The following is a 23,746-nucleotide window of genomic DNA, read 5'->3' as shown; positions in this document are numbered from 1 at the left end:
AATAAAATAAGAAGAGGCAACTTTGCACAACATTTTATTATACAGTCTATTACATAACAGTTATATAAACGGAATTATTATTACATAATGCCATTTTTGTTAACCTTTGAACGAAATTACCTGAAACAATATAAATATATTTTTCATAATCAACTAAAATTAAACAAAAAAAACTTACTTATAAATTTCTTAACGGACTCTTTTTTTTAATGGTGAAACAACAGATTACCAGTTTTTTACTTCCATTTGGTTCATTCCTGAAATAAAATAAGTAGAATATTTAATAATAAAAAATAAACGAAATAATTAAAAATACATACACATCTTCATATTCATATTACAAAACTAGGTTCGGAGATCATTTAGATATTCTGAAAAAATGAATGGACATAAACAGAAAATATGATTAGATATTATTGTACCCATTATCAATGGGAATCGTTGAAACATGGTTTGACTTACGAAACTTTCGTTTTTGAACTGTCTGGTCTCGAACACACCGCTGGAATCGATTGTTCTTTTCTATTCCTAAATGAGACAATTTCAAGAATAAATAAATATTTATAAAATTAATAATAAAAATTACTTTGAGTCGAAAGCTGTACAAAGTTGGGGTGGTTGACAAGGTTTCCTAGAAATTAAAAAATGAAAGTCAATTAACAGTAATATTGAAATTTTCAATTGGTTTCGTTACAGTGGTGGATGTTGCGGATAAATTCTGTTCACAGATCTGTTACTACAAACGCCTCTAAAAAAAATTAAAAAAATAACGGTTTAAAAATAATTTTAAACAATCTAAACGAGAACATGTTTCATCTTCACTTACGGTGAACCAACACTATATGTTGCTCTCGAAGAATCTAGAACAGGACCAAACATTAGCGGGTTATTTCATGACGACATTGTTTTTAAACACTTACTATCGCAAAGACAATCAACTCTGTATCGACAAACCACCCACATTTTGAGTAGTAACCTGAAATGAAACATTTCGTTTGAATCTTCTCGATTGTGAGTGGAACTCACGCAAATATATCGTAAAAGAAACAAATGGCGGTGGCCAAACAGAAGATGCCGAGGCTTAAAATGACAACAAACAGATTGTAATGGTGATGATGGCCGTTATCTGTGTCTTCCTTGTCGAAGTGATCTTTGTGTTCCTCGACGTACGCCTCGTTTAAGTTTAAACTGGCGAACGCCAAACATGCACAAGTCATGAACTCCAAGAAGGCACCGCAGGCAAAATAGCCCCAAACGTGCTCGCCAATGAAGCAAGAACGACATCGCAGTATCAGGTCCGAAAAAAGCACGAGCAGAAAGATGACGCTTGTGCAGACCACCAGGACGACGGTGATCGAAAAACCGATTATGAAGAACATTGCTAGGGCAGCGCTTAAGCACCCTGTCACGAGGATCTACAATAAAATAATGGGTAAGTTGATTTGAGTCTAAAAATGAAAACTCACAAACGTTTTTCATAATGTGTAATTAATAATTGTATATTCGAAAATTTACTTACAGTTTGTACTATTCTCATAAAGGTCTGAGAACACATTTTGCTCTATATTATATAATCTTATATTCTCCATTCAACATGTAAATATTAAAAGGTCCATTTCTAACATAAAATAACAAACGTTCAAAATTGTTAGTCTGACATGTTTATAACTGTCATTTATTGTTTATTATTAAATAGTTATAATTATAAAGGATATAAACAAAAGTCAACAACAAATATTATTTATTATTAAATTGTTTATTATAAAAATATAGTTAAATACGAAACCATTATTATGTGATAACTATACATCAATCAAGTTAAAAGATTATTAATTTAATTGAAACAAAACTAATTTTAACATTATTAAATATCATATCTAGTGGACGGAAGTTGATAGCGAATCGAAATATACAATACAAAAAGTAAAACTATTTCTAACCTAACTGAACACATAAAACACATAAGCTTTGTACTAATCAAAAATCCTCCTGCCTTCTGAAAGTAAAAACAGCGTCGACAGCGAAAACGGCAGCGTTAACAAATGCAAAAATAATACTGGTCGTCATCATCGTCAGCAAATACATTTGAGGATGATAGAAGTAATGCCTGAACAATTGCGCTCTGCCTACCAGCAACAATATGCCCGTTATTATAAATATACAGGACCCGGATACGGAAAACATGGTGGCTGTCTTGTAAGGGATTCTGTCCTTCAGGCATCTGCTGATCAACAAGATCGTGTTGATTAACATGAAACCTGTGTAGGCTGTATACATTACTCCAACGTGGTCCATGTGAGTCTGTCCCAAACCCGTTGTTTTTGCTGGATCATAAATAAAACCCATACATATTGCACAGATTATCTGAAAGAAAATTCAAATCCATTACTCATTCGAAATATGCATTAGATAATAAGACAGACACATATAAATTAACAAGCAACAAATGTAAATTGAGTAATTTAATTCCCCCCAAGTTTTATTCTAGATGATTAACGCTATTTTAATTTTAATACACGTGTTTTGAATGTCCTGACAAGAATTACAAATTATCTACTTAAATGAGTACAAGAAAAATTGACCGAATGTATTTTAATTGTTGTTGATGTAGATGTACAAGGTTTAGCATAATTGCATTTGGTTACATGTTCCATCAACTAGTTACATTTATACAAAGATAATGCAATTCATATTCCTAACTTTAAACTTTGTTTAAATTAAACTATGACCTGAAAATTTGTATGACTTACCAACTCCAATATCTTGATGACAACCTGCCATTGTTCCTTAAATCGTTCCGTGAGCGTCTTCTTGGGCAACACTTTGACCTCCTCCTCCTTCTGATCCCCGTCCTTCTCCAACTCGCCGCTCATCATGATAATCTTTCTCGGCACGTCGTACAGAGACTCACTATACTGCTCCACTTTGACGCTGACTCTCGACTACAATCGACATCGAACTGACCAAAGCGGACCCGAGCCGCTAATTGTCACAGAAATTAACCCCCTTGACTTTAGTTAATTGACCAGCTACGCCCACTGATTCACACACAAGTGTCCGTCTGGGAGTTTCAGTTGTTAGTGCATGTGGGTGAATAATGAGTTGATTCATTCAGATCTCTTGGTTTAGTAGTTTAAGTTTATTAGGTAGTAAAAAATGTAATGCGCGACGCGCAAACAACAGAACGCTGCATGGAAAACCGTGTGGCGCATGATCAGCCGGTGAAAATGTTGATTAGTGTCATTATGTGACCTTTGTTTGTTTTTCTCTGACGTTTAATAACGAAATGCTAATTTTTTATTTAGGATAATTCGTAAGTTTCAGAAATAAAATACGCTAATCAAAACACCATCATATATTTACTTGCTATTTACTTCTACATCATAATTTACGATTGTTTTATTAGAAACTGAACTTGTTGGAGATCAAAATAAATGTACGTATTATTAATTTTATGAACATAAAAAATAAATTATAAATTAAAACTAATTAATGTTTCTCAATAAGTCGATATTATTTTGTTGTTATCGTTGTGCATTATTATTGCTGGGACTTGTATCTCGCAATGAATATGCCTCCAACTGCGGTGTTTATAAGATACGAGGCTCCATTGATGAGACACAATGCCCCAAGTGTCAAACCAATCTGAAAAAAAGTCTCCGACCTAGTAAATCATTTTTAATTATTTTAGTTCTTACCATTCTTTCTGAATTCATGGATACATATTTGTGTTCTGCCATGTAACCGTTCCAATAATGTAGAGCTGTTGCACCGATTGCCACCCACATAAATACGCCGATCAGGTTCATTAAAACATCAGTGTATGTTCTGAAAGTTGTACAAAATAGTTACAACATTACAGTAAGAAGATAATGAGTTAGTTACGTTTTGTGATCTCCAACAGAGAAACAGAAAGCTATCAAACTGATAATCGTATAAATGAAGTAGCCAACGAAAATACCGGAAGCAACAATTTCTGCATCCGGATTTTTAGCTTCGTTCAAATTCCACGTTCCTCCCACTCCCAAAAATTCTCCTTGGAATCCGACTCTGTACAAAATCAAAACAATCAGATTGATCACCTGAAAAACAAAACGAAATTAATTAATACGTTCGGTTTTGGATATGAAGTAGCAAATTTATTATGATATTTGTGGAGGGCGCAATTGTCGTTTAAATATTACGCACATTCCGTACGATTTTATCTGACCTAAATTGATAATTTTTTTAAACACCTTGATTAAGAAGCTTTTGTAACTACTCCAAGGAAGAATTTTGTAGTTACAAATAAATGTTTTACAAATAAATGCCTTACCGTTGTTAGATTAATTTTAATTGATTATCATCCAATCTTTTGCATTTAATCATTATTGCGTTTAAATACATACATAAGTTATATATTTTAAACTCTGCATAAATCTATCATTTATTGAACATACATATTTCAGAACCTAAACAAAATCATTTGGACCCACCCATAATATACACAACAGATATTACACATTACACATTCAAATCGCCATATTATAGATAAGAAAACAATAAATAAATTTACTCACCCCACTGAACAGCCTTATAAACAAGGTACCAACTGTTAATGGACTCGTCATTTTCCTTATTTTTTAACACTTATAAATAGTTTTTATTTGGTATATTAAATATACACGTATGCATGCAGGGTAAAGAAAAACGTTTCCACCTGTTCAACATGAACTGAAAAAGTACGCTATCCAATAGATAACTACAGATAACATATACCTTATCTTATTGTCTATGATGTGTTGCTCAATGTTTGATCAAGTGGTAAATAAGGCGCGTTCGGTGAAATTCGTTGAGTAATAAAATATAAATATGACGAAAATATATGACTGAGATCTAGAATTGATATATATATATATATATATATATATATATATATATATATATATATATATATATAAAATCACCATAGTTTGCACCTAATGAATTTTGAAAATATTAATAAAAATTCATAACTTAAATGGATAAATTTAAAATATTTATTAAAAGCTATTAAAATCAGTACCCACAAGAGACCTTTTTGTAAAGAGGTCCTAAACGGTAAGAGTTATGAAAAAATTGTAGAGCGTTCAATTTCCTACAAAAAATGTAAATATAAATTTTCTGTACGATCAAGTAATGGCGAGATATGGATTATGCCATTGGGATTGAAGAAAAAATGGAATACTGAGATGAGGAGGACTTTCCTATCAAAATTAAGACCTTTTGGAGACCTAGGAACCAATTTGTCAGTGTTGGAAATTAATTAATTGACTATTAATTTATTTTTAATTATAATAAATTATTGAATTTGTTTCCACACACATTTTTACTTAAATAAAATTTCATTATTTTTCTAGAAAATTTATTAATTAAACTAATACTTAGACATTTTATTATTATAAAAGTTTTAATAATAATATTGTACATTTACATTAAAAGACATTATTATTATTTTTATATGTAAAATTGTAAGTAACAGTAAGTGATCAGTTATTTGAAAATCAGCAAATTAAGCCGTACTTCCCATTTTTGTATTAAAAAAGAACAAGATGGAAAGGGCAGCATCACCGAAGTAGACCACTCCATTTATAACACACAGAGAACCCATCGCCAGGCCAATCTGTAGAAAAACCATTAAAAATAAACAAATGTCGTTCTATTTCATATTTTTAATTTCACACCTGTTTCTCATTTCCTTCTAGAGCTTTGTTATCGTTACTGTAGCTCTTCCAATAGTGAATTGCAGTACCAGCAACGGCGAACCACAAAAACACTCCGACAACCTTCATCAAAATATCCGTAAAAGAACTGGAACACAACAACTTTAAGAATTAAATAAATCATCGTGCGTAAACCACCATTACGTTTTAAATTCTTCGTCAGCTAATAGGGTGTTAATAACTGACACGATGGTGTATATCATGTATCCAACAAGTACTCCGGAAGCTAAGATCTCGGCATCTGGGTACTTTTCATCATATAGGTTCCAAGAACCACCAACGCCCAAAAAGTTGTCCTGTTTTGTTTGATTACCCACTCTATACATTATCAATACAATTAGATTTATCACCTGTGTAACAAAATATGGTTGTCATTTATTTTGGATTTCTTAATTTTCTTTGTCGTACTTACCACTTTGACTATGCCCAGCACAAGAATTCCTATCGTGATTAAAACCATGGTTATTGGAAGGCTAGTTTTTTTATAAAGCACAACGAGAACGCTCATACAAACTACGAGACTACGAGCACAGAATATGTTCAGATAAGATTAATGGTTATCTGTTAATTGGGTTGAGTCAAAGCAAACAATGTTCGTTATCAGATAGGATAAACAAGAAAAAACTAGGTATGTTTAAATCGTTTATTATTAAATATAATGTTTATACATCTTATAATACAATTTTTAATATACAATATAAATAAAAATGGCAAGGCTATATAATGTGCTTAAAACGTAAAACCAATAAATAAGACCTACAAATGATAACTACCAGGGATGAAGTGGCGCAATAAATAAAAACAAACATCAATGAACATGTTCAATAAACTATAAATAACTAAATTGGAGAACGACCCCAGCCAAATTATTCACTGGGCAAAAGAGTGTTCTCCAAACAAGCTGGCCCTTGACTTGGCCAATTGCACGCCCCCAAACTACTATCGAAGGTTAAATGTACCGGACAATTGAATACGTGCAAAGTGAATTTCTTCTTTGTACAATCCCACCTGCACGTGTAGAATTTGTTACATTGGGTCGGATGTCTGAAAAGACCCGCTCTTTGACAATCGATCGTACCCTGAAGAGTCTCAGATCTGCTCCTGAGTCCCCCAGGACCGTATCTATCAAAGTTTTTGCTTATAGTTTCTTCTATGCCTTCTTTGACACCTTCCTTAGCAGCTTGTTTTACCAATTTAAGACCGGTGCGTATCCCTTTTACTATCTCTTTTTCTGAAGATTCATTGGATTTTGATTCAACAGTCTTTATGATTTTTACGACAGGAGTTAGGGTACTTTTGATGAAAACCTCGGAAGCTTGTGTGGTGCTTACGGGTCTAACACGTACACGTTTTCTAACTTTGTACTCGGGGCTCGAAGAGACAACAGTTGCAGAAGTGCTGGAAACATTTACCTCGGGAGTCGATGTCACTAACTTCTTAGGTTCGTATTTGTAATCTTCTACGATAATACCTGCGGAATTGTCTTCGTTGTCATCAGCATCATCCTTCACGAGATATTCGTCAGTATTCTGATCATCATCATCATCGTCGTTGCTGTCATCATCTTCTTCTTCAACAATTATTATCTTTTGTGGTTTCTTTTTTCTCAGTCTCAAGGTGTTTGAAACGCAAGTGCACTGTGCTCCCAATTTGGCAGACAAAAGTGGATGCATGTCGTTCTGTTTGATAATAGTTTTAACCTTCGGTCGTATCACCTTCACAACCTTAACAGGTCTTCTGGATGTCACTTCAATCGTCTCTCCGTCATCATAATTTTCAGTGGTAGTAGTTGAAACTCTTACTCTAGATCTGACTGGTAAATATTGCCTGTTGGGTACTTTAGTGGTAACCGGAAGATATTCTTTGGTTGGTACCACAACTGTTTTAGGTCTGGTTGTTGTAACTGGAAGGTATTCTTTTGTTGGTTCTATTGGCAAATATTCCTTTGTAGGTGCAAGGATTGTCGCCTCCGTACTTGTAATCTCGACGTACTTTGGTGTAGTAACTCCTATTCTAGTTTTTACCGGTAAGTATTCCCTGGTAAAATCAGGAACAACTTCCACGTATTTTGGAGTAGTACTGACTCTGACATTTGTTTTGCCAGGTACGTAGTTAATTTTTGAACTTGTAACTTCTGGTACTTTTACATAATTAGGGGTAGTACTGACAGGTAAATAATCAATTGTCGGGCTGCTAACTTCTGGTATATAAGTCTCCCCATATTTAGGAATCGTGCTAACTCTCACTTTAGTTTTAACAGGCAAATACTCTAATTTATTATTAGGTTGATACATTTCGTCCAAACTGCTGAAGGAATACCTCACAATCGGTCTACTGGTGGTAACTGTTTCCACAGCTTGTTCTGAGCTTCCGTATAATATTACTGGCTTCGGCGTAACAGCGGGAAGTTTAGCTGCAACGATAGCATTAATCGTAGAACTAAATGTGGGTCTTGGTGTCGACTGAATATATTCCTCTTGATAAACAGGTGTAGTGCTATATCTTATACCTTTAGCTCTGTTGATGAAATAAAAGTTCGAAGTGTCGACGGAAGAACTAAATTGTTTGATTTTTGGTACTGCATAATTTTCGACAACGATAGGTTGTTCCTCAAATTTAATTCTAGGTTTCTCATATGTGTATCCTTGGAATTTTCTCGAACCGGTTACGTAAACCTTCTTTTTAACAAACGGTACTTCTTGCACTGGTTGAATCGTTTCCAACTGATCTTCAGGCTTTGGATACTCGTATCCTCGGAATTCGATTTTATTTTCGTACACAAACGGTTTTTGTGTCGATGTTGTGACGTAATTAACGGCTTCTACCGACTGTTCCTCCAAAACTTGAGGTTTTGGCGTTGAAGGATAAACATAATTGTAACTAGATATATCAGCAGGTTTTTCGCGCTCTATTGCGACAGAAGGCACCGGTTGTGCAACAACTGATTGCACCTGGGGCGTTTCATAATTGTACTGTGTTACAATCGCAGGTTTTTTATACTCCACAGGCTGCACAGACGGTACAGTAATTGGCTTAGGTTGTGGAGCAACGAAACTATAATGGGAGACAATTACAGGTTTCTTGTATTCATTCACAATGGGTTGTATGGCAACTGGTTTAGGTTGTCGAGCTACGTAACTGTATTGTGTTACCACAGTAGGTTTCTTGAACTCAGTGACGACAGATTGTTCCTCGACAAGTGGTTTCGAAGTTGTTGGATGTACGTAATTATAGGTGGAAAAAACAGGTTTCTTGGCCTCTGTTACGATCGGTCTCGGCTCTTCTACGAAGGTTGTGCTAGGTTTAGGATAATGATATCCGTCAACAACAGGTATAACTGTACTTGAAACATAAGCTACGACAGGTCTTAATGTGGTGGAAGTTGGTGCGATATACGTTTGTTGCACTACATCTTTATAAGTGTATTTAGTAACTGCAGGTTTTTGATAGGAGTAGGTTGTGAACACATCAGGTTGCTGCTGAACCAAAGGAACGATGTTTTGATAAACTGTTTTCTGTGTAGCTGGATACTTGTAATAACCTAAAGTTTCCGCAGGTTGTTGAATATGTGCCGTTTGTAAAGATAAATGCTTATCTCCGAATTTAATAGCCGGTTTAGCATATCCATAGCTTACAGATTTGACAGTTTCTACGGTAGGTTGTTCGATATGCAACGTTTGTGCAATTGTAGGCCCCTCTTTAATATCCACTGTTTGGACATTCTCTTGAGCTTGTACGGTCTGTGCAGTAGGTTGTTGAATATGAAACGAAGAAATTACTGTAGATTTTGGTCTTTCCTGGAACACAATATCAGGTTTCTCATATTGGATCCCCAGCTTTTCAATTACTGCTTTCTGTACAGTAGGCTGTTGGTGGTGGAACGTTTGCACAACAGCTGGCTGAACGGATTGTACCGGTTGAACAACAATAGGCTTAACCTTATCGACACTAAGATCGATTTGTTGATAAGTCGCAGTAGGCTTCTCTTCAAATTCAACACTAGGTTTTTCATAGATGTATCCTTGTTGTTTCACTTTGTAAGTTTGTACAACAGGTTCTAGTTTTTGCTCTTGCTGTTTGTAATTGTAAAATATGGCAGATTGTTTTTGCTCAACATTCTTTTGATCAAATATGGATTGATAAGTTTGAACTGTAGGTTCTATTTTGACATCAGTCTTTTCCACAAATGGAAGAACAGATTTAGGGTAACTGTAACTTACTGTTTGTGCGATATTTCTATAATCGTAATTAGTGGAAAGGGTGAACGGTCTTGGAGTAGAGAATGTTAGAACAGGTTGTTGATTAGCAATTGGCTTGACAGTTGAAGATACTGCGAAAGGTTTTGGTGTATAGGAAATCACTTTTTGTTTGAAAACTGTTCTTGGAGTTGAAGAAATATATACCTCAGGTTTTTCTTCAAAGGCAACTAACGGTTTTTCATAAATATATCCACCAGATACTGCGAAAGGTTTTGGTGTAGAGGAAATCACTTTTTGTTTGACAACTGTTCTTGGAGTTGAAGAAATATATACCTCAGGTTTTTCTTCAAAGGCAACTAACGGTTTTTCATAAATATATCCACCAGATACTGCGAAAGGTTTTGGTGTAGAGGAAATAACTTTTTGTTTGACAACTGTTCTTGGAGTTGAAAAAATATATACCTCAGGTTTTTCTTCAAAGGCAACTAACGGTTTTTCATAAATATATCCACCAGATGAATCTTGTTTTTGGAAATTAACAGGGGAAACAGCAAGTTGACCTACAGTTTTTTCTCCAAACGTGATTGTTGGTTTTTCATAAACATATCCGCCTAATTGTTGTTGAGCAGATTGTATAATAGAAATTGGTTTAGGTTGTAATTTGGCAGATTGCAGAATTAAAGTCGGATTCAATTTCTCTTTAATTATGTACTGAGAAGATGGAGTAGCTGTTGTTCGTACCTTGTACTGTAACTGTGGAACGTTGGCTACAACTCCCCCCTTGCTTTGGAAAGTTGTATCTGATTTAATCGTTGGTATTGGTACAGAACTGACGATGGGAATTGATGGATCAGTTGATATAGGAATGGGCGAAGGAGTAACGGACACCAAATTAATATTTCCTCCATTATTGGAAATTTGTACTCCATCACTAACTCCAACAGCAGAGTATCCTCCACCAACAATATTAATATTTCCAATAGTGCCGCTTCCAAATGTTCCAAGTCCCATTTCGTTGAGATACCGAGCTTCATTTGTAGTTTTTTCTTGATACTGTAAAAATGTTTGATGGGATTTCGCTCCATACTTTGCAGAATTTTCGAGTTCCGCCAAGTTTCCTTCTTGTTGTCCATAAACTATTTGACTGCCTGCAGAGTAATATTGGTTATTTTCCTGTTGTTGATGGTTTCTATACTGATTAGAAAGTCCTGCCGATCCTTGTAATCCATTTATAAAATCTGATGAATAATGTTCGCCAGAATCGATCATCGTAGGAACATTATTACCAGCGTTGTAATCAATGATTTCTGTAGAAACATTAACTCTTGCAGTTCCTAGATAACTCTCAGCAAAATTGTTGCCATGTTCTTGATTATAATACTGAGCAGAATTTTCAGCAGCACCTTGATAAGAGTTTCCAAGAGTAACTCCAACAAGTTTACCAATTAATTGGGCGGAACTTTGGTCATCACCTCCAGCTACTCCAGCGCGTTGGTTGAAATATTGGCTGGAAGAACCTCCTCTATCAGCAAGTTTTAAGCCGACAGAACCCTCGTTACCAATACCAGCTTCTCCAATGAGTTTTCCTCCATTTTGATAATAATATTGACCCGAGGAACTTCCAACAACACCATTTAATTCGGCAAAACCTTCATTACTAAATCCAGAAATTTGAGAACCAGACGAGTAATATTTATCAGAACCAACTCCCGCAACTTCTGCACCGTTACCATAGCTCTTAGAATTGAATTGTCCGAATGAATCCTTCGGAAAACTATTCAAAGCGAAACCTGCAGACACAGTTTTAAGCAGTCCGGCGTTAACTAAAGACAAGCGTGCATTCTTCGACAAGCCGAGTTCTAAAGTAGAGCCTTCAACATTACTGTAAACTTTAGCAACAGGTTGGGTGATGGTTCCACTTAGACCTCCAAGTTTAACGGGTCCAAGACTGCTCAAACCATCATATTGATCTAAGACGTATCCGGAACCGTAGAAATCTTGAGTAACAATGTTGCGACTGAAACCTTCACCATTTGCACATTTGGGAACGAACCATGGCCATTCGCAAATCAAACGGTCTTGATCAAAAACCAATCCGAAGGGACATCTGAATTCGTAGGCTGTTAGAGGAGAGTTTCCATGGTCTAAACAGGCAAAGAACCACCGACAATTTTCAAGGTCTGCATAATATCCTACAATAAAATATAAGAATAAGCTAGAAGCAAATACGAAAGTTTGTATGTAATACGATACCTGGTTGTTCTGGGCAAACAAACCGGTTCTTTGGCACTGGAGCAATTTCACTACTTCCCGAACAAGCAGAAGCATGAGGAAGACTTCCGGGCCACACGCAAACCTCGACATGTTCGTCGAAGGCTAAGCCAGCGGGACAGTCGAATTCAAAGACGCTGAACTCGTCCGAATATTGATCGAACTTTACGCACCTGTAGAATCTGTTACAGGAACGTGGATGTACGAAGTAACCTTGTCGAGAACACTCAAACTCCGTTCTCGTATCCTAAGACATAGATTATCAATAGGAGATATGCAACTGTGAATTTAATAAACTACAGTCGATGAAATTAATCTGGGTCATTCGATTCGACTTTACGATACGACGTACGATTGAGATGGAAGAAATACGTGCGATGGTGGTGTAATGGTCAGCATAGTTGCCTTCCAAGCAGTTGATCCGGGTTCGATTCCCGGCCATCGCATAAGATGTTTTTTATTCTATATTAAGTTACCTTTTTGACGATGTGAACATGTCCCTCAACGTCCACAACTCTGGAAATCCTGTACGGAGATATTTGTATGTTGTCTAATGAACGAGCGGGACTCTCGATGATCTCTCTTTCTAAGGAATGAAGGACAGCGCCTCTGGGAGCACGAGCCTGTTTTGAAAGTCCATTGTAGGCGGCTTCCAGAATCGTAGACTCGCATTTCGATCCCCCATCTTGGGAGACGTCCTTCAAGGCAATACCAGCCAATCCACGGATTCTCGAATATTTTGCTTTTATATTCACACTTGTCGCATCTTCAAACGCCACCCAATCATTTTCACTATGAAAGAAAAATTCAATGATACCTTAAATTTTGAACGATGGCAATAAATATTAAATTATAATTTATCTAAAAATATAGAAGTTAATCTTCGACAATCAATCTTTCGACATTGCCCGCCGTGCCAATGTAATCGTAAAGTTATGGGATTGAACCCATTAATTATATACGGTTGGGTCCGTGACAGTGGCCGTAATCTAAATTCGAAGTGAACGTTGTCTCGATTCGGGGTCTCGCCGTTGTTGTATAATAAGCAGGCAGGCCGATATGAAAGTGAAAACGCGTTTATGTAAATCTATTAATAAATTAGATCGAATCGGCTCCACCTGTCCCGTTTTTCACTACAGTACGGGCCTGTTCTATCTGCCTTATTTAGATTCCGTTGCGTAAAATTATGAACAATGTTTGCTTTTTTGTAGACACACCTGCGAAATGTTTGTTTATGTGATTTTGATACGGTAATATTTAGATCATTTGGAAATCTTACGTTTAGTTGCACAACTTCATTTTAAACTATGATTTTTATACACACACACACACACACTCACACACATATATATATATATATATATATAGTAATAAAAGTTTGTCCAGTTTGCCTTGTGACCAATAAAGACCGACGATGTTATCGATAATTCATTTTAACCGTTGGTAATTACTTATTTATCAATGTCTTATAAAAAATAGGGCGTGCTGTAATTTCATCTATATTGAAATATTGATGGATTCTTTTACAACTTAATTACCTGAAAATGTATGGCCCAGCTTGATCTTCATCTCTTTCCAAGGTCCAGTTTTTACCGTTCTTCATGAGTCCGCATAATTCATCTCTGGTGATGGATTTGACTTCTAAAGCGGGACTTCCTGGTGTTGTGAATTTAGAATTTTGGAGTTTAAAATGGAAGCCTTGTACGGGAAGGGTTATGACCAGTTTGGAAAGAGGAGCTCCCAAACCAGTTACCAAATCGACCACGGAATCCTAAGGAAAACATATATTCAATATTATTTCGAAGGGTTTCCTTTTTATTGGACCATAAATTATTTTTGTCATATTTTATCTAACAAAAGGCTTTTTAAAAACAAAACATTTCTGTTCGTTTTGAATGATCGGTCAAGAAGAGAGATAATCTTGTTTTGTTTGCGAGCCGGATTCTATTACTCAATCGTTCTTGGTGACGCCCCTTCGAATTGTCATTTAGGGAAACCCGATTAATCACGTAGATAATGCAAATAATCGCCATAGTTGCAGTTATACCATTGAGACTTATGCGTGGGCGTTAAAGATAAATATCTATCTTCCTAACCGTTCTGCACTCTCTCGTTAATCATCTGAACGGTTTCGGCAAAATTACCAGTTTGAAAAGGCCGCCGTGGTTTGTTGCATAAAATCGAGAGTAAAATAAGTCAAGGACACTTTCCTCGCTCTTGCTTTCGTCTACTGATTGATTCATCTCATTGTCAGTTCTAGAGATGATCTAACGAGAGTGCAGCCTCTTTGTCTTATAGATAATATGAACAGATGGGGAAAAAATCAAGTTGGGGCGGACATTGCCTTTTTCGTATATCAAGGTTGTTGTTTATTGTTGGGATGGGTTCTATTAATTGAACCCACATTGAAGCATTTAATTTTTTAATATTTAATGTTAATGTAAATCCTAAAATTAACCTTAACCTTAACCTTGAATTATTGTCAAATAAAAAATGAATTTACACAAATTCTTTACGGTATTTAAGCTTCAATAAAAGATTAATTAATTAATATGTGTGAAAACGTAAAACTCACAGTGTTTTGCATGTCCCATAATCCAGACAAACGGCTCGGATGAAAAGTGGTGTTTTTGTTGGCCCCCAAAAATGAAGTTTGAAGGATGAAATGATCAGTATTTTTGCTCAGTGTTTTGAAATCGAAATATTTGGCTAAGATTTCATTTTTCGGAGGTACGGAAAGTACGATTTGCAAATCCGACCCAAGTTTTGTTCGTACAGTCGATATGAAATCGCTTATGTCGTTCTTCGAATCCAGTTTCCTTAAGCTTATCTCTAAACCATCCACTTTGCTAGTCTTTAACAAATCCACCAATCCCTGAAAAGAATTAAACATACGAAAATTAAAATGCTTAAAAACAGTCACTTAATTAGACATCTTAATTAAATTCTTGGCACAGATTTGAATTAAATTTTGTTACGCATTTGATATCAGGTCGAGTATTGAATAGAAACTATCATCATTTATGTAGTACTTTTGTAAGAATTCGACTATTCCAATAATTATGAACCCATTTGAGGTAGATTTTATGAATGTGTTCCATTTACATGATTGTAATTTTTTTAAACCTTGACTCATCATCGAAAGAATGACCGTTTTGCTCGTGCAGAGTAATTGGAACTTGCGCAACTCGTGTAAATTTCATTGAGTCTTATGACATTTAAATTGTACTTTTATAGCGAAAATAGTCCGAGGAACTGGTTTCTTAAGTATTTTAAAAAGGTGGCTTACATATACTCGTTGAAAATGCACGAAAGTTATTTGATTATTCAACAGTTATTAGTTAAGAAAATAGATTACAAAAATGGCTGGTGAAATAAATAAGTATTCTAAAATCCAGCCTCTTTAAAATTAGTGAAAAAATTTCTCTCGTCTTAAAATCTACGACACTTCCTACATAATAATCATATCAAGTTCAATCAAACAAAAAGTCGATAAAAAAGTTTTCACTTTGTTAATATTCAAAATTGTATCACGTTAAAAATTGGCAGGTGGTAAATTATTTATATATTCTGACTCACATTGTAAATTTAACGACTTGTTAGAATGTATAACACGAGTTATTTTGTCCAGATTTGAATAATTTCCTTTGTTTGTGAACTATGAATGTTGATTTTTTTGTTTTAATCATTTGCAGCATAACCGTCAAAATAATTGAAAAAAAAACACTACACATATTTTTCAAGGTAAAAAGTTCATGAGAAACATGTGTATCGTTAAAAAATATAAGTAAAACACAATTTTCTAATAGCTAAACATTTTTTAAAACATATGCAAATACAATTTTAACAAACAAAAGTAATTGTAAAAATTGAAATTTAATAATTATTATTGTTTAATTTTCATATTTACCTGGTTAAATTCGTTGACGTTGATTAGAACTTTGACACCTTTCATTACATCCCTAAACCTTTCAATCGATTTCACGTCAGTGTCCGATGGTAAAATTACATGACTACAACCACAACCTTCGACATCCGTCAATTTACTGTAATAACAGAACAGTTTGGAGTTCGATTTCTGAGAAAGACAATTGTCCTTCGCCCAAACTATGGTGAAAACCACCGAAATAAATGCACTCAATATTTTGAAATTCATGTTTATGTCTTCAGTTTATCATTTTATTCGTTCCTGAATTCACAAGCCGTTCACAAAATTGAATCACTGAAAATGAAACTGAAAGCTATCGATTCGACGTCTAAAGATCGACTGATCAACCGATTTGTATCCGATCAGACTGGATAATTGTCGGGGTGTTCTTAAGACTCCGCCCCCCGAAAACCAAAAGCAAAACTCAAACGGGAGTCGCCGGTATGGAGCTTTACATCATTTTTGGTGCAATGTGTGGCGGAGGGGGGCTTGCATGAAAGTGGCGCCTAAACGACAACACTTTCTGTTTTATTTTCCTAAAATTTTGTTAATTTTAATTTCGTTAATTCAACTTTCCAATGAACTTTAATCAAAACTTGGTAAAAATGTAGGAAAATCAATTCGAAAATGTCATATTAACCAGTTTTCTCGCGGACTTAATCATTGTCTTAAAGTGTTTGGTAAGTTGCGCAAAGGGTAAAAATAAATTGATTTAATGTAGTGAGTATTAAATTTATTAGCCATCGCTTTGAAACGATTAATTCAATTGTACGAGTACTAGTTTATTTGTTTCATTCTGATTTACTTCGTCCTGTTTTTAGTAACGAGGACACTATAATTTATTATTCACATTTATTATGAACTATGAATGGTCAAACCAATACAAATGTTTCCACATGTGGAAAAGAAAATTTTATTCAGTTTTGATGTTTCTCTTCTGACCGACGTTGAAATCTCCAAGGAGTTTAGTAAATTTTTTAATTACCTAATTTTAATACTATGTTTACAAATAATATTTGTAATACTGAATTATCAACACCCAGTAAAAAAATGCTTACGAAAAAATCGATGAATTTGGTACACATAAAGAACAAAAAAAAAATAAAAAAGAAGAAATGGAAAGATCATGAACATATGGACAGTAGACGGATTTTTGAAACTGGTTCGGTTATGTCATTTTGTTAGGGCACAACGATTTGCACAACCGGTTAACCGGTCCAAATAAATTCATGTCCGCTTCTGAAATAACATTCTCAATGACCAACAATTGCATAACAATAATTTTTTTATTTTAATCAAAGAAAAAACCAATTTGTAATATATTAATGATTCTAAGTAATAAATTACTCTAGTGAAGTGTAAGATGTGTGTAATCAACATTTTTTAAAATAAATATAATTGCAAGGTATTTTTGATAAAATAAATGTTTTAATTAAGCGTATATTGTTTAAATTCTACTAATTTAACAACAATTTCCATAAAAATTCTCATTCTTCACCATATCAATTGTAATTAATATTGTTAATTTTTGGGTAGGACATTTTGTTAAATAAATATAATTGCAAGTAGGTATTATAAAAATTTAAACAATTTATTTAAATACTTTTTGATAAAATAAATGTTTTAATAAAGCGTGTATTGTTTAAATTCCATTATTTTAACAATAATTTTTATAAAAATGCTCTTTTTTCCCCATATCAATTGTAATTAATATTAATAATTTTTGGGCAGGGCATTAAATAATTACACAACCGACCATTGTGTAACTGCTTTCATATTCTTATTTTAATACCGTTTCCATTTCACTTTCGGTACAGCATAAAAGGACAAACCTCACTTTACACATTCCTTTCTGATCAATTGCTTTTTTTGACACTTTTTCATATTCCTTTCATTTCAATATACACAAAATGTTTAAAAAGCAATTTTTCATTAGCACTGGAACATAAGTGACCCAGTTACACTGGCAAGTTGTACACCCACATATCGCTACAAAAGGAAACAAATTAGAACTAACATATTCGATAATAAAAATGATCATATTTGCACAAGACAAATCAAGACAACTATTTTATTATCGTTCAATAAAATTTGAATAACCATTACCGCAGTTTAACTTAACTCTACCACTTACATTGTGTAAAAAGTGGTTGATATTATTATTATTATTGAAGATTACAAAACAGGCGTAGGTAGGTTTATAAAAACACAATGTAACAATAAGCAGTGTTAGCTTGAATTGTAATCGCTTAAAAAACCTATATAAGGAACAATAGAATTTTTTTTTTTTTCGTGACTGAAATAATCGGGGTCGTACTTATTCCGATCGATTTTTGCCTCCTATGAATTTGGCCTGGCGCAATTTGTATGTATCTATTAGTCATCGAAACCGGATTGTAATTATATTAATATGTATTTTGGAAAAAAACTGTGACCCGATTGTGTTAATTAATAAGATATTGGATTGTTGACACATTCGAAATAGACGGATTTTCTCAACCTTGTAATTGTTTCAAAACAACATTACAATCAATTAATTATGCGTTTAACTAACTGTAATTGATCCCATTCGTCTGATTTACGCACATTTAATGTGACTCGTATAAATTATTCAAATCCACTAATTTGATAATTACGTGTATGTAAACAACATTTCAAACCATTTCGAACCATTTCGAATTTGTCTCATTGATTTTTATTTTAATTTTTCTTTTTAAAATCCAAAATTTACTTGATCCAAATAATGATTCGCGTACTTGACACACATTTCAAAATTTATCAACACGCCAACCTGAAAGTTTTCGACTACCGAATAGTAATTTTCATTTAACGATAAACTACTTTAATTGCATTAATATTCGCATACGACGGTCTTTTACCCAACGAACAACTTAACGAAACATAAACATAATTCATATAATTGTCTCATCTCGTCAAAAATTATAATAAATCAATTCTAATTGATTTCTTCTAGCAATTTGCATATTATTTACATAGGATTATCTAAACTCAACCCAGTCTGGTTGGTGAACAAGCTCGAGGCGTCATCAAATTCTGACTGCTGATTAATAAGTTTCCTAAATCCGGAACGACTGTCGAAACTATTTGAATATTTATTACATAACAAACGAACTCTAATAAAAAAATTAGATCAACGTTTCATTATTATGTATCGTTATGTAATTTTCTTACATTCAAATTTACATATAAAACTTACGTTCAGCTTAAAACTATGAAAATATTTAAAAAATATTTAATTAAGATAATTACAATAAATCGTACTAAATAATTGTAGTTGCAAAGCGGACAAAACGGATACGGCATAATCTTGATTGGTGCGACACGATAAAGTTAGAATTAGAATTATTATTAAATCTAATTGAACCACCCAATTTGCTTAGCATGATTACAGAGCGATTAAAATAATTGCTCATTCGATTTTTTATTGTGCCCTATAAAAATTTATAATGATTATTTGAGGTGTCGGTGCATTTTAATTACTTGTTAATTAATTGAAAAAGTATCATGTAAATGTCAGAATTGGATCAAGGATTAGTTGTTTTTCTCAAATACCGAATAGAAATCATTCATATGCTAATACATTTTTTTAAAAGGCCTCGGAAAATGATCTATTTATTATTGTTGTTTAATGAAACGTTGATATATCGTTAAGAATGTAATTTGATAATGTCAAGGATGGCAGATTTCGGTTATTAACTTGAAAACCTAAGCCAATTCTGTTTCAGTTTTTCTCATATCGCTCTGGTTTGGTTTTCTGTTATTTCTATTTCATTAGTTTTAATAACTAATCACAATTGATTGTAATTAGATATTTAACCTACATACTTTGAATACAGATCTCAAAGATAAAGAATTGCAATTCATTATTAGTTCCATTAACCTTAACACCACCCTCACTTTCATCCGAATTGAATCACTTTTCCCAAAGCAGACAAAACACGTCCTCCAAAACTGAAACACTATTATTGTATTGAGACAGATTAGAGTTCAAAACTTTGAACTTAACCCTATTAACAGGCTTGACCGTGTTCTACATGCTTCGTTGGACTCAAAACATTCAAATATCTTTATTATTAGAATTATGTAATTTCTTTTTTCTTCTTTGGAGTCCCGTTCTAATCCATTAATAAAAAAACACGAATTAACTCACAACAACAATGTCTTAATGTACAGTTTAGGCCAAGGACTGCGACACAAGTAATTTCAATCAAACATTTGGTCTACATTAATTGAAAAAATAATACACAGATTTAAATTTCTAAATTTATTATCTATTTTCCGCAATCAGGCTTTTTTACCAACATCGTAGCCTAAAGTTTGTAATCCTTGGTTGATCAAATTAATGGATAACAATACAGAGCCGTTCGACTCCATCCTTATTACTAAAAAACACAAATATGTACATCGATGTAAGCCAACTTACGGTTGTTTTCAGCAGTTGTGGCCAATATTTTAGGTTGCAACAATTCAGGCTGGTAATCGAAAAACGATCCAATGTAGCCCGACAAAGATGAAGCCTGCGGTTTCGACAAACAGATCTTCATGTTATAATGACCCAGTTTCAGTGGTATATGAGCTCTTCAGTAACCCTCCAGCTGAATTCCTCTGTAAACGCTCAAAACTAATTGAGGCCCTGAAAAAACAAATGAGTGAAACAAGTCAAACCTAACCCAAGAACATGATCATTATATCCATGTGGGTTAGTAGACTTGAATTGTACATCAATTGGAAAATTGAGTACGATTTTGTCGCCGTTATTGACGATGTTTGCTATTTGTGTCACGCCAGCTTCGTTTTCATCAATTATCTCAAAGATAAAGAATCGCAATTCATTATTAGATTAACCGTAACACCACCCCCACTTTCATCCGAATTGAATCACTTTTCCCAAAGTAGCAAAAACACGTCCTCCAAAACCGAAACACTATTTTTGTATCGAGACAAATTAGAGTTCAAAACCTTGAACTTAACCCTATTAACAAGCTTGACCGTGCTCTACACGCTTCGTTGGACTCAAAACATTCAAATACCTTTATTATTAGAATTATGTAATTTCTTCTTTCTTCTTTCGAGTCCCGTTCTAATTCATTAATAAAAAAACACGAATCAATTCACAACAACAATGTCTTAATGTACAGTTTAGGCCAAAGACTGCGACGCAAGTAATTTCAATCAAGCATTTGGTCTACATTAATTGAAAAAATAATACACAGATTTAAATTTCTAAATTTATTATCTATTTTCCACAATCAGGCTTTTTTACCAACATCGTAGCCTAAAGTTTGTAATCCTTGGCTGATCAAATTAATCGATAACAATACAGAGCCGTTCGACTCCATCCTTATTACTAAAAAACACAAATATGACGAATTTTTACCTGACCATCGATGTATGCCAACTTACGATTGTTTCCAGCAGTTGTGGCCAACATTTTAGGTTGCAACAATTCGGGCTGGTAACCGAAAAACGATCCAATGTAGCCCAACAAAGATGAAGCCTGTGGTTTCGACAAACAGATCTCCATGTTATAATGACCCGGTTTCAGCGGTATGTGAGCTCTTCCGTAACCCTCCAGTTGTATTCCTCTGTAAACGCTCAAAACTAATTGAGGCCCTGAAAAAACAAATGAGTAAAACACGACAAACGTAACCCAAGGACATGTTCATTACATCCATGTGGATTAGTAGACTTGAATTGTATATCAATTGGAAAATTGAGTACGATTTTGTCGCCGTTATTGACGATGTTTGCTATTTGCGTCACGCCAGCTTCGTTTCCACCAATTATCTTCCAATCTGGACCAGTTACGAACTCGTATCTACAATGCCAAGATGATCCAGCCGGTGCTAAAGTTTCAATATACTCAATTTGACCTGACACCGAAATTAAAAACGTTCCGTCTGACATTTTTTACAATTTTAATGTTTGTATTGCCATAGTTACGTTTTATGTATTGATACAAACAACACATACTTCGTTTAATCAATGAATCGTACATAAATTTATATTTAATTTGACCGACTAATTTGTATTTCATTACAAACTTGTGACTAATTCAATAAATAAATTTATTTTTTGGCTGTGAAAATGCTCTAATTAAATTAATAATTCAAACATTATGTAAATCCTTTGTGCAATTTTAATAATCGCATAATCACAATTCACCATTAGTAAAAAGTAAAACTTAATCGATGTAAATTTATAGGTGCGCGTGGTTATTTCATTGGTAGATAAAATAGATATTTATTATAATACGCATTTAATTTTGCGTAAGTGATACGTGATGATATTTATTATGCGTAAATGGTTGTGTACATAGGATATACAACTTTTTTAATATATATATATATATATATATATATATATATATATATATATATATATATATAATATATAAATAATCGCTAGGAGACCCAGACTAGTAAACATACTTTTCAAGCCCGTTGTATAAAACCTAGGTACTTTACCGACGCTACCAATCCCGACAACGTTGCCTCTTTCAGGATTGGTTGCATATAAAAATTTTTATTTTTAAATGTCTTATAGAGAATTTAAACATCAACGTCGGGGGCATCGTCTTGTCGCTCTCGCGAAAAAAACAGGAAAAAGTAACGCTACATTTTGTATTTAAACAAAAAAAAAATGTTTTAAATATTTTAATTGTCTAATTTGTTGGTTTAATTTTAATTATTAATATATATTTTCATCCTTTGTACTTCCCAAATGTAAAAGTTGTTATATTTATATTTTTGTTCAATCAAAAATGATGCTTATGACACTTTCGAAGAATTTAACAATGCAGCAAAGCCTGTTGTAAGTTATCTTTTAACCAAAAATATATTATTTCAAATTTTAAATCACGAAAAATTGATAACTTGCATTTTTCAAGTGCGAGAGCTAATAACTAATCATTGGTGCTATGATATTGCAAGTCTTGCAAGTAAGTTTTTGAAAGAAAACAAAAACGAAAAGCCAAAATTTTGGATATTTTAACTTATGAAAGACGAAATATCATTATTAACCAGAAAGAATGTTTAAGTACACTTTCAGAATTTAAAAAAACTATGAGCATACATATTAAACAGTTGCCTTTGGAAATGGCAGTAAATCCATGCCGATTTTATTCTCAAAACCAATGCAATCCTATATTGATCTATTACTTGAAATTAGAAAGGGATGAACGGATCTGCAATTATTGGAAAGTTGGCACATAAATCTGTAGCTAAAAATCCAGAACTTTGGACTAGTACCAGATTTAGAAAGTAAATAGCAACAATATTGCAATTGACATGAAATTACAGCATGAAATGGAGTAGGTAGCAAGATTTATAGGACATACAAAGACGACTTATTATCTTTATTTTTCTTTGATTAAATTATCTATCGTTGAACGGCTGGAGGTGAATCGAAAAACATTCCCAAGAACATGAATTACAAAACAATAAGAAGAGTGAAAATGAAATACTGAATGGTAAAGATATAGAATACATATTAATAATGAAATTTGATTATCTTGTAATTTTAGCAAACAAAGTACCCCAGTCATCAGGTCGTATGCGGTAGACATTTTATTTGAAGTATTTGAC

At 33.6% G+C, this 23,746-nt stretch overlaps 6 protein-coding genes and 1 non-coding gene across 8 annotated transcripts; 1 reads left to right on the top strand and 6 right to left on the bottom strand.

Annotated features, from left to right (window-relative positions):
• Window positions 1-17: 17 nt before the first annotated feature.
• Window positions 18-1,623, bottom strand: LOC109596913 (uncharacterized). Of its 2 annotated transcripts, none has more exons than XM_020012517.2 (10): window positions 1,520-1,623; window positions 1,027-1,415; window positions 921-976; window positions 827-860; window positions 695-748; window positions 587-631; window positions 423-528; window positions 321-371; window positions 179-257; window positions 18-120 (listed from the first exon to the last, which is right to left on the bottom strand). In XM_020012517.2, exons 1-7 carry the CDS (start codon window positions 1,553-1,555, stop codon window positions 459-461), a joined length of 684 nt encoding a protein of 227 aa, XP_019868076.2. In that variant the 5' UTR covers window positions 1,556-1,623; the 3' UTR covers window positions 18-120; window positions 179-257; window positions 321-371; window positions 423-458. The 2 variants fall into 2 exon arrangements, with proteins under 2 accessions (XP_019868076.2, XP_049823014.1); XM_049967057.1 differs by having other exon boundaries at window positions 463-528.
• Window positions 1,624-1,724: 101 nt separating this feature from the next.
• On the bottom strand, window positions 1,725-3,186 carry LOC109596948 (uncharacterized). Its single transcript, XM_020012554.2, has 2 exons — window positions 2,751-3,186; window positions 1,725-2,364 (listed from the first exon to the last, which is right to left on the bottom strand). The coding sequence occupies exons 1-2, from the start codon at window positions 2,874-2,876 to the stop codon at window positions 1,978-1,980; spliced, it is 513 nt and encodes a 170-aa protein (XP_019868113.1). The 5' UTR covers window positions 2,877-3,186; the 3' UTR covers window positions 1,725-1,977.
• A 204-nt stretch (window positions 3,187-3,390) lies between these two features.
• Window positions 3,391-4,716, bottom strand: LOC109596950 (protein snakeskin). Its single transcript, XM_020012555.2, has 4 exons — window positions 4,560-4,716; window positions 3,886-4,082; window positions 3,699-3,828; window positions 3,391-3,645 (listed from the first exon to the last, which is right to left on the bottom strand). The coding sequence occupies exons 1-4, from the start codon at window positions 4,608-4,610 to the stop codon at window positions 3,541-3,543; spliced, it is 483 nt and encodes a 160-aa protein (XP_019868114.1). The 5' UTR covers window positions 4,611-4,716; the 3' UTR covers window positions 3,391-3,540.
• Window positions 4,717-5,491: 775 nt separating this feature from the next.
• Window positions 5,492-6,279, bottom strand: LOC109596951 (protein snakeskin). Its single transcript, XM_020012556.2, has 4 exons — window positions 6,154-6,279; window positions 5,886-6,091; window positions 5,703-5,829; window positions 5,492-5,641 (listed from the first exon to the last, which is right to left on the bottom strand). Exons 1-4 carry the CDS (start codon window positions 6,247-6,249, stop codon window positions 5,531-5,533), a joined length of 540 nt encoding a protein of 179 aa, XP_019868115.2. The 5' UTR covers window positions 6,250-6,279; the 3' UTR covers window positions 5,492-5,530.
• Window positions 6,280-6,370: 91 nt separating this feature from the next.
• Window positions 6,371-16,420, bottom strand: LOC109596912 (uncharacterized). Its single transcript, XM_020012516.2, has 6 exons — window positions 16,122-16,420; window positions 14,787-15,086; window positions 13,750-13,982; window positions 12,688-13,003; window positions 12,194-12,458; window positions 6,371-12,132 (listed from the first exon to the last, which is right to left on the bottom strand). The coding sequence occupies exons 1-6, from the start codon at window positions 16,365-16,367 to the stop codon at window positions 6,608-6,610; spliced, it is 6,885 nt and encodes a 2,294-aa protein (XP_019868075.2). The 5' UTR covers window positions 16,368-16,420; the 3' UTR covers window positions 6,371-6,607.
• Trnag-ucc (transfer RNA glycine (anticodon UCC)) lies at window positions 12,586-12,657 on the top strand. The gene has a single exon. It is a non-coding gene; the product is annotated as a tRNA-Gly (tRNA).
• A 4,954-nt stretch (window positions 16,421-21,374) lies between the features above and the next one.
• Window positions 21,375-22,075, bottom strand: LOC109596910 (B9 domain-containing protein 1). Its single transcript, XM_020012513.2, has 3 exons — window positions 21,830-22,075; window positions 21,564-21,773; window positions 21,375-21,507 (listed from the first exon to the last, which is right to left on the bottom strand). Exons 1-3 carry the CDS (start codon window positions 22,065-22,067, stop codon window positions 21,410-21,412), a joined length of 546 nt encoding a protein of 181 aa, XP_019868072.1. The 5' UTR covers window positions 22,068-22,075; the 3' UTR covers window positions 21,375-21,409.
• Window positions 22,076-23,746: the final 1,671 nt, after the last annotated feature.

This window comes from Aethina tumida, chromosome 1 (assembly GCF_024364675.1).
Source record: "Aethina tumida isolate Nest 87 chromosome 1, icAetTumi1.1, whole genome shotgun sequence".
NCBI lineage: Eukaryota > Metazoa > Arthropoda > Insecta > Coleoptera > Nitidulidae > Aethina > Aethina tumida.
The sequence above is the reverse complement of the archived record's forward strand: the minus strand, read 5'-3'. Positions and strand labels throughout refer to the sequence as shown.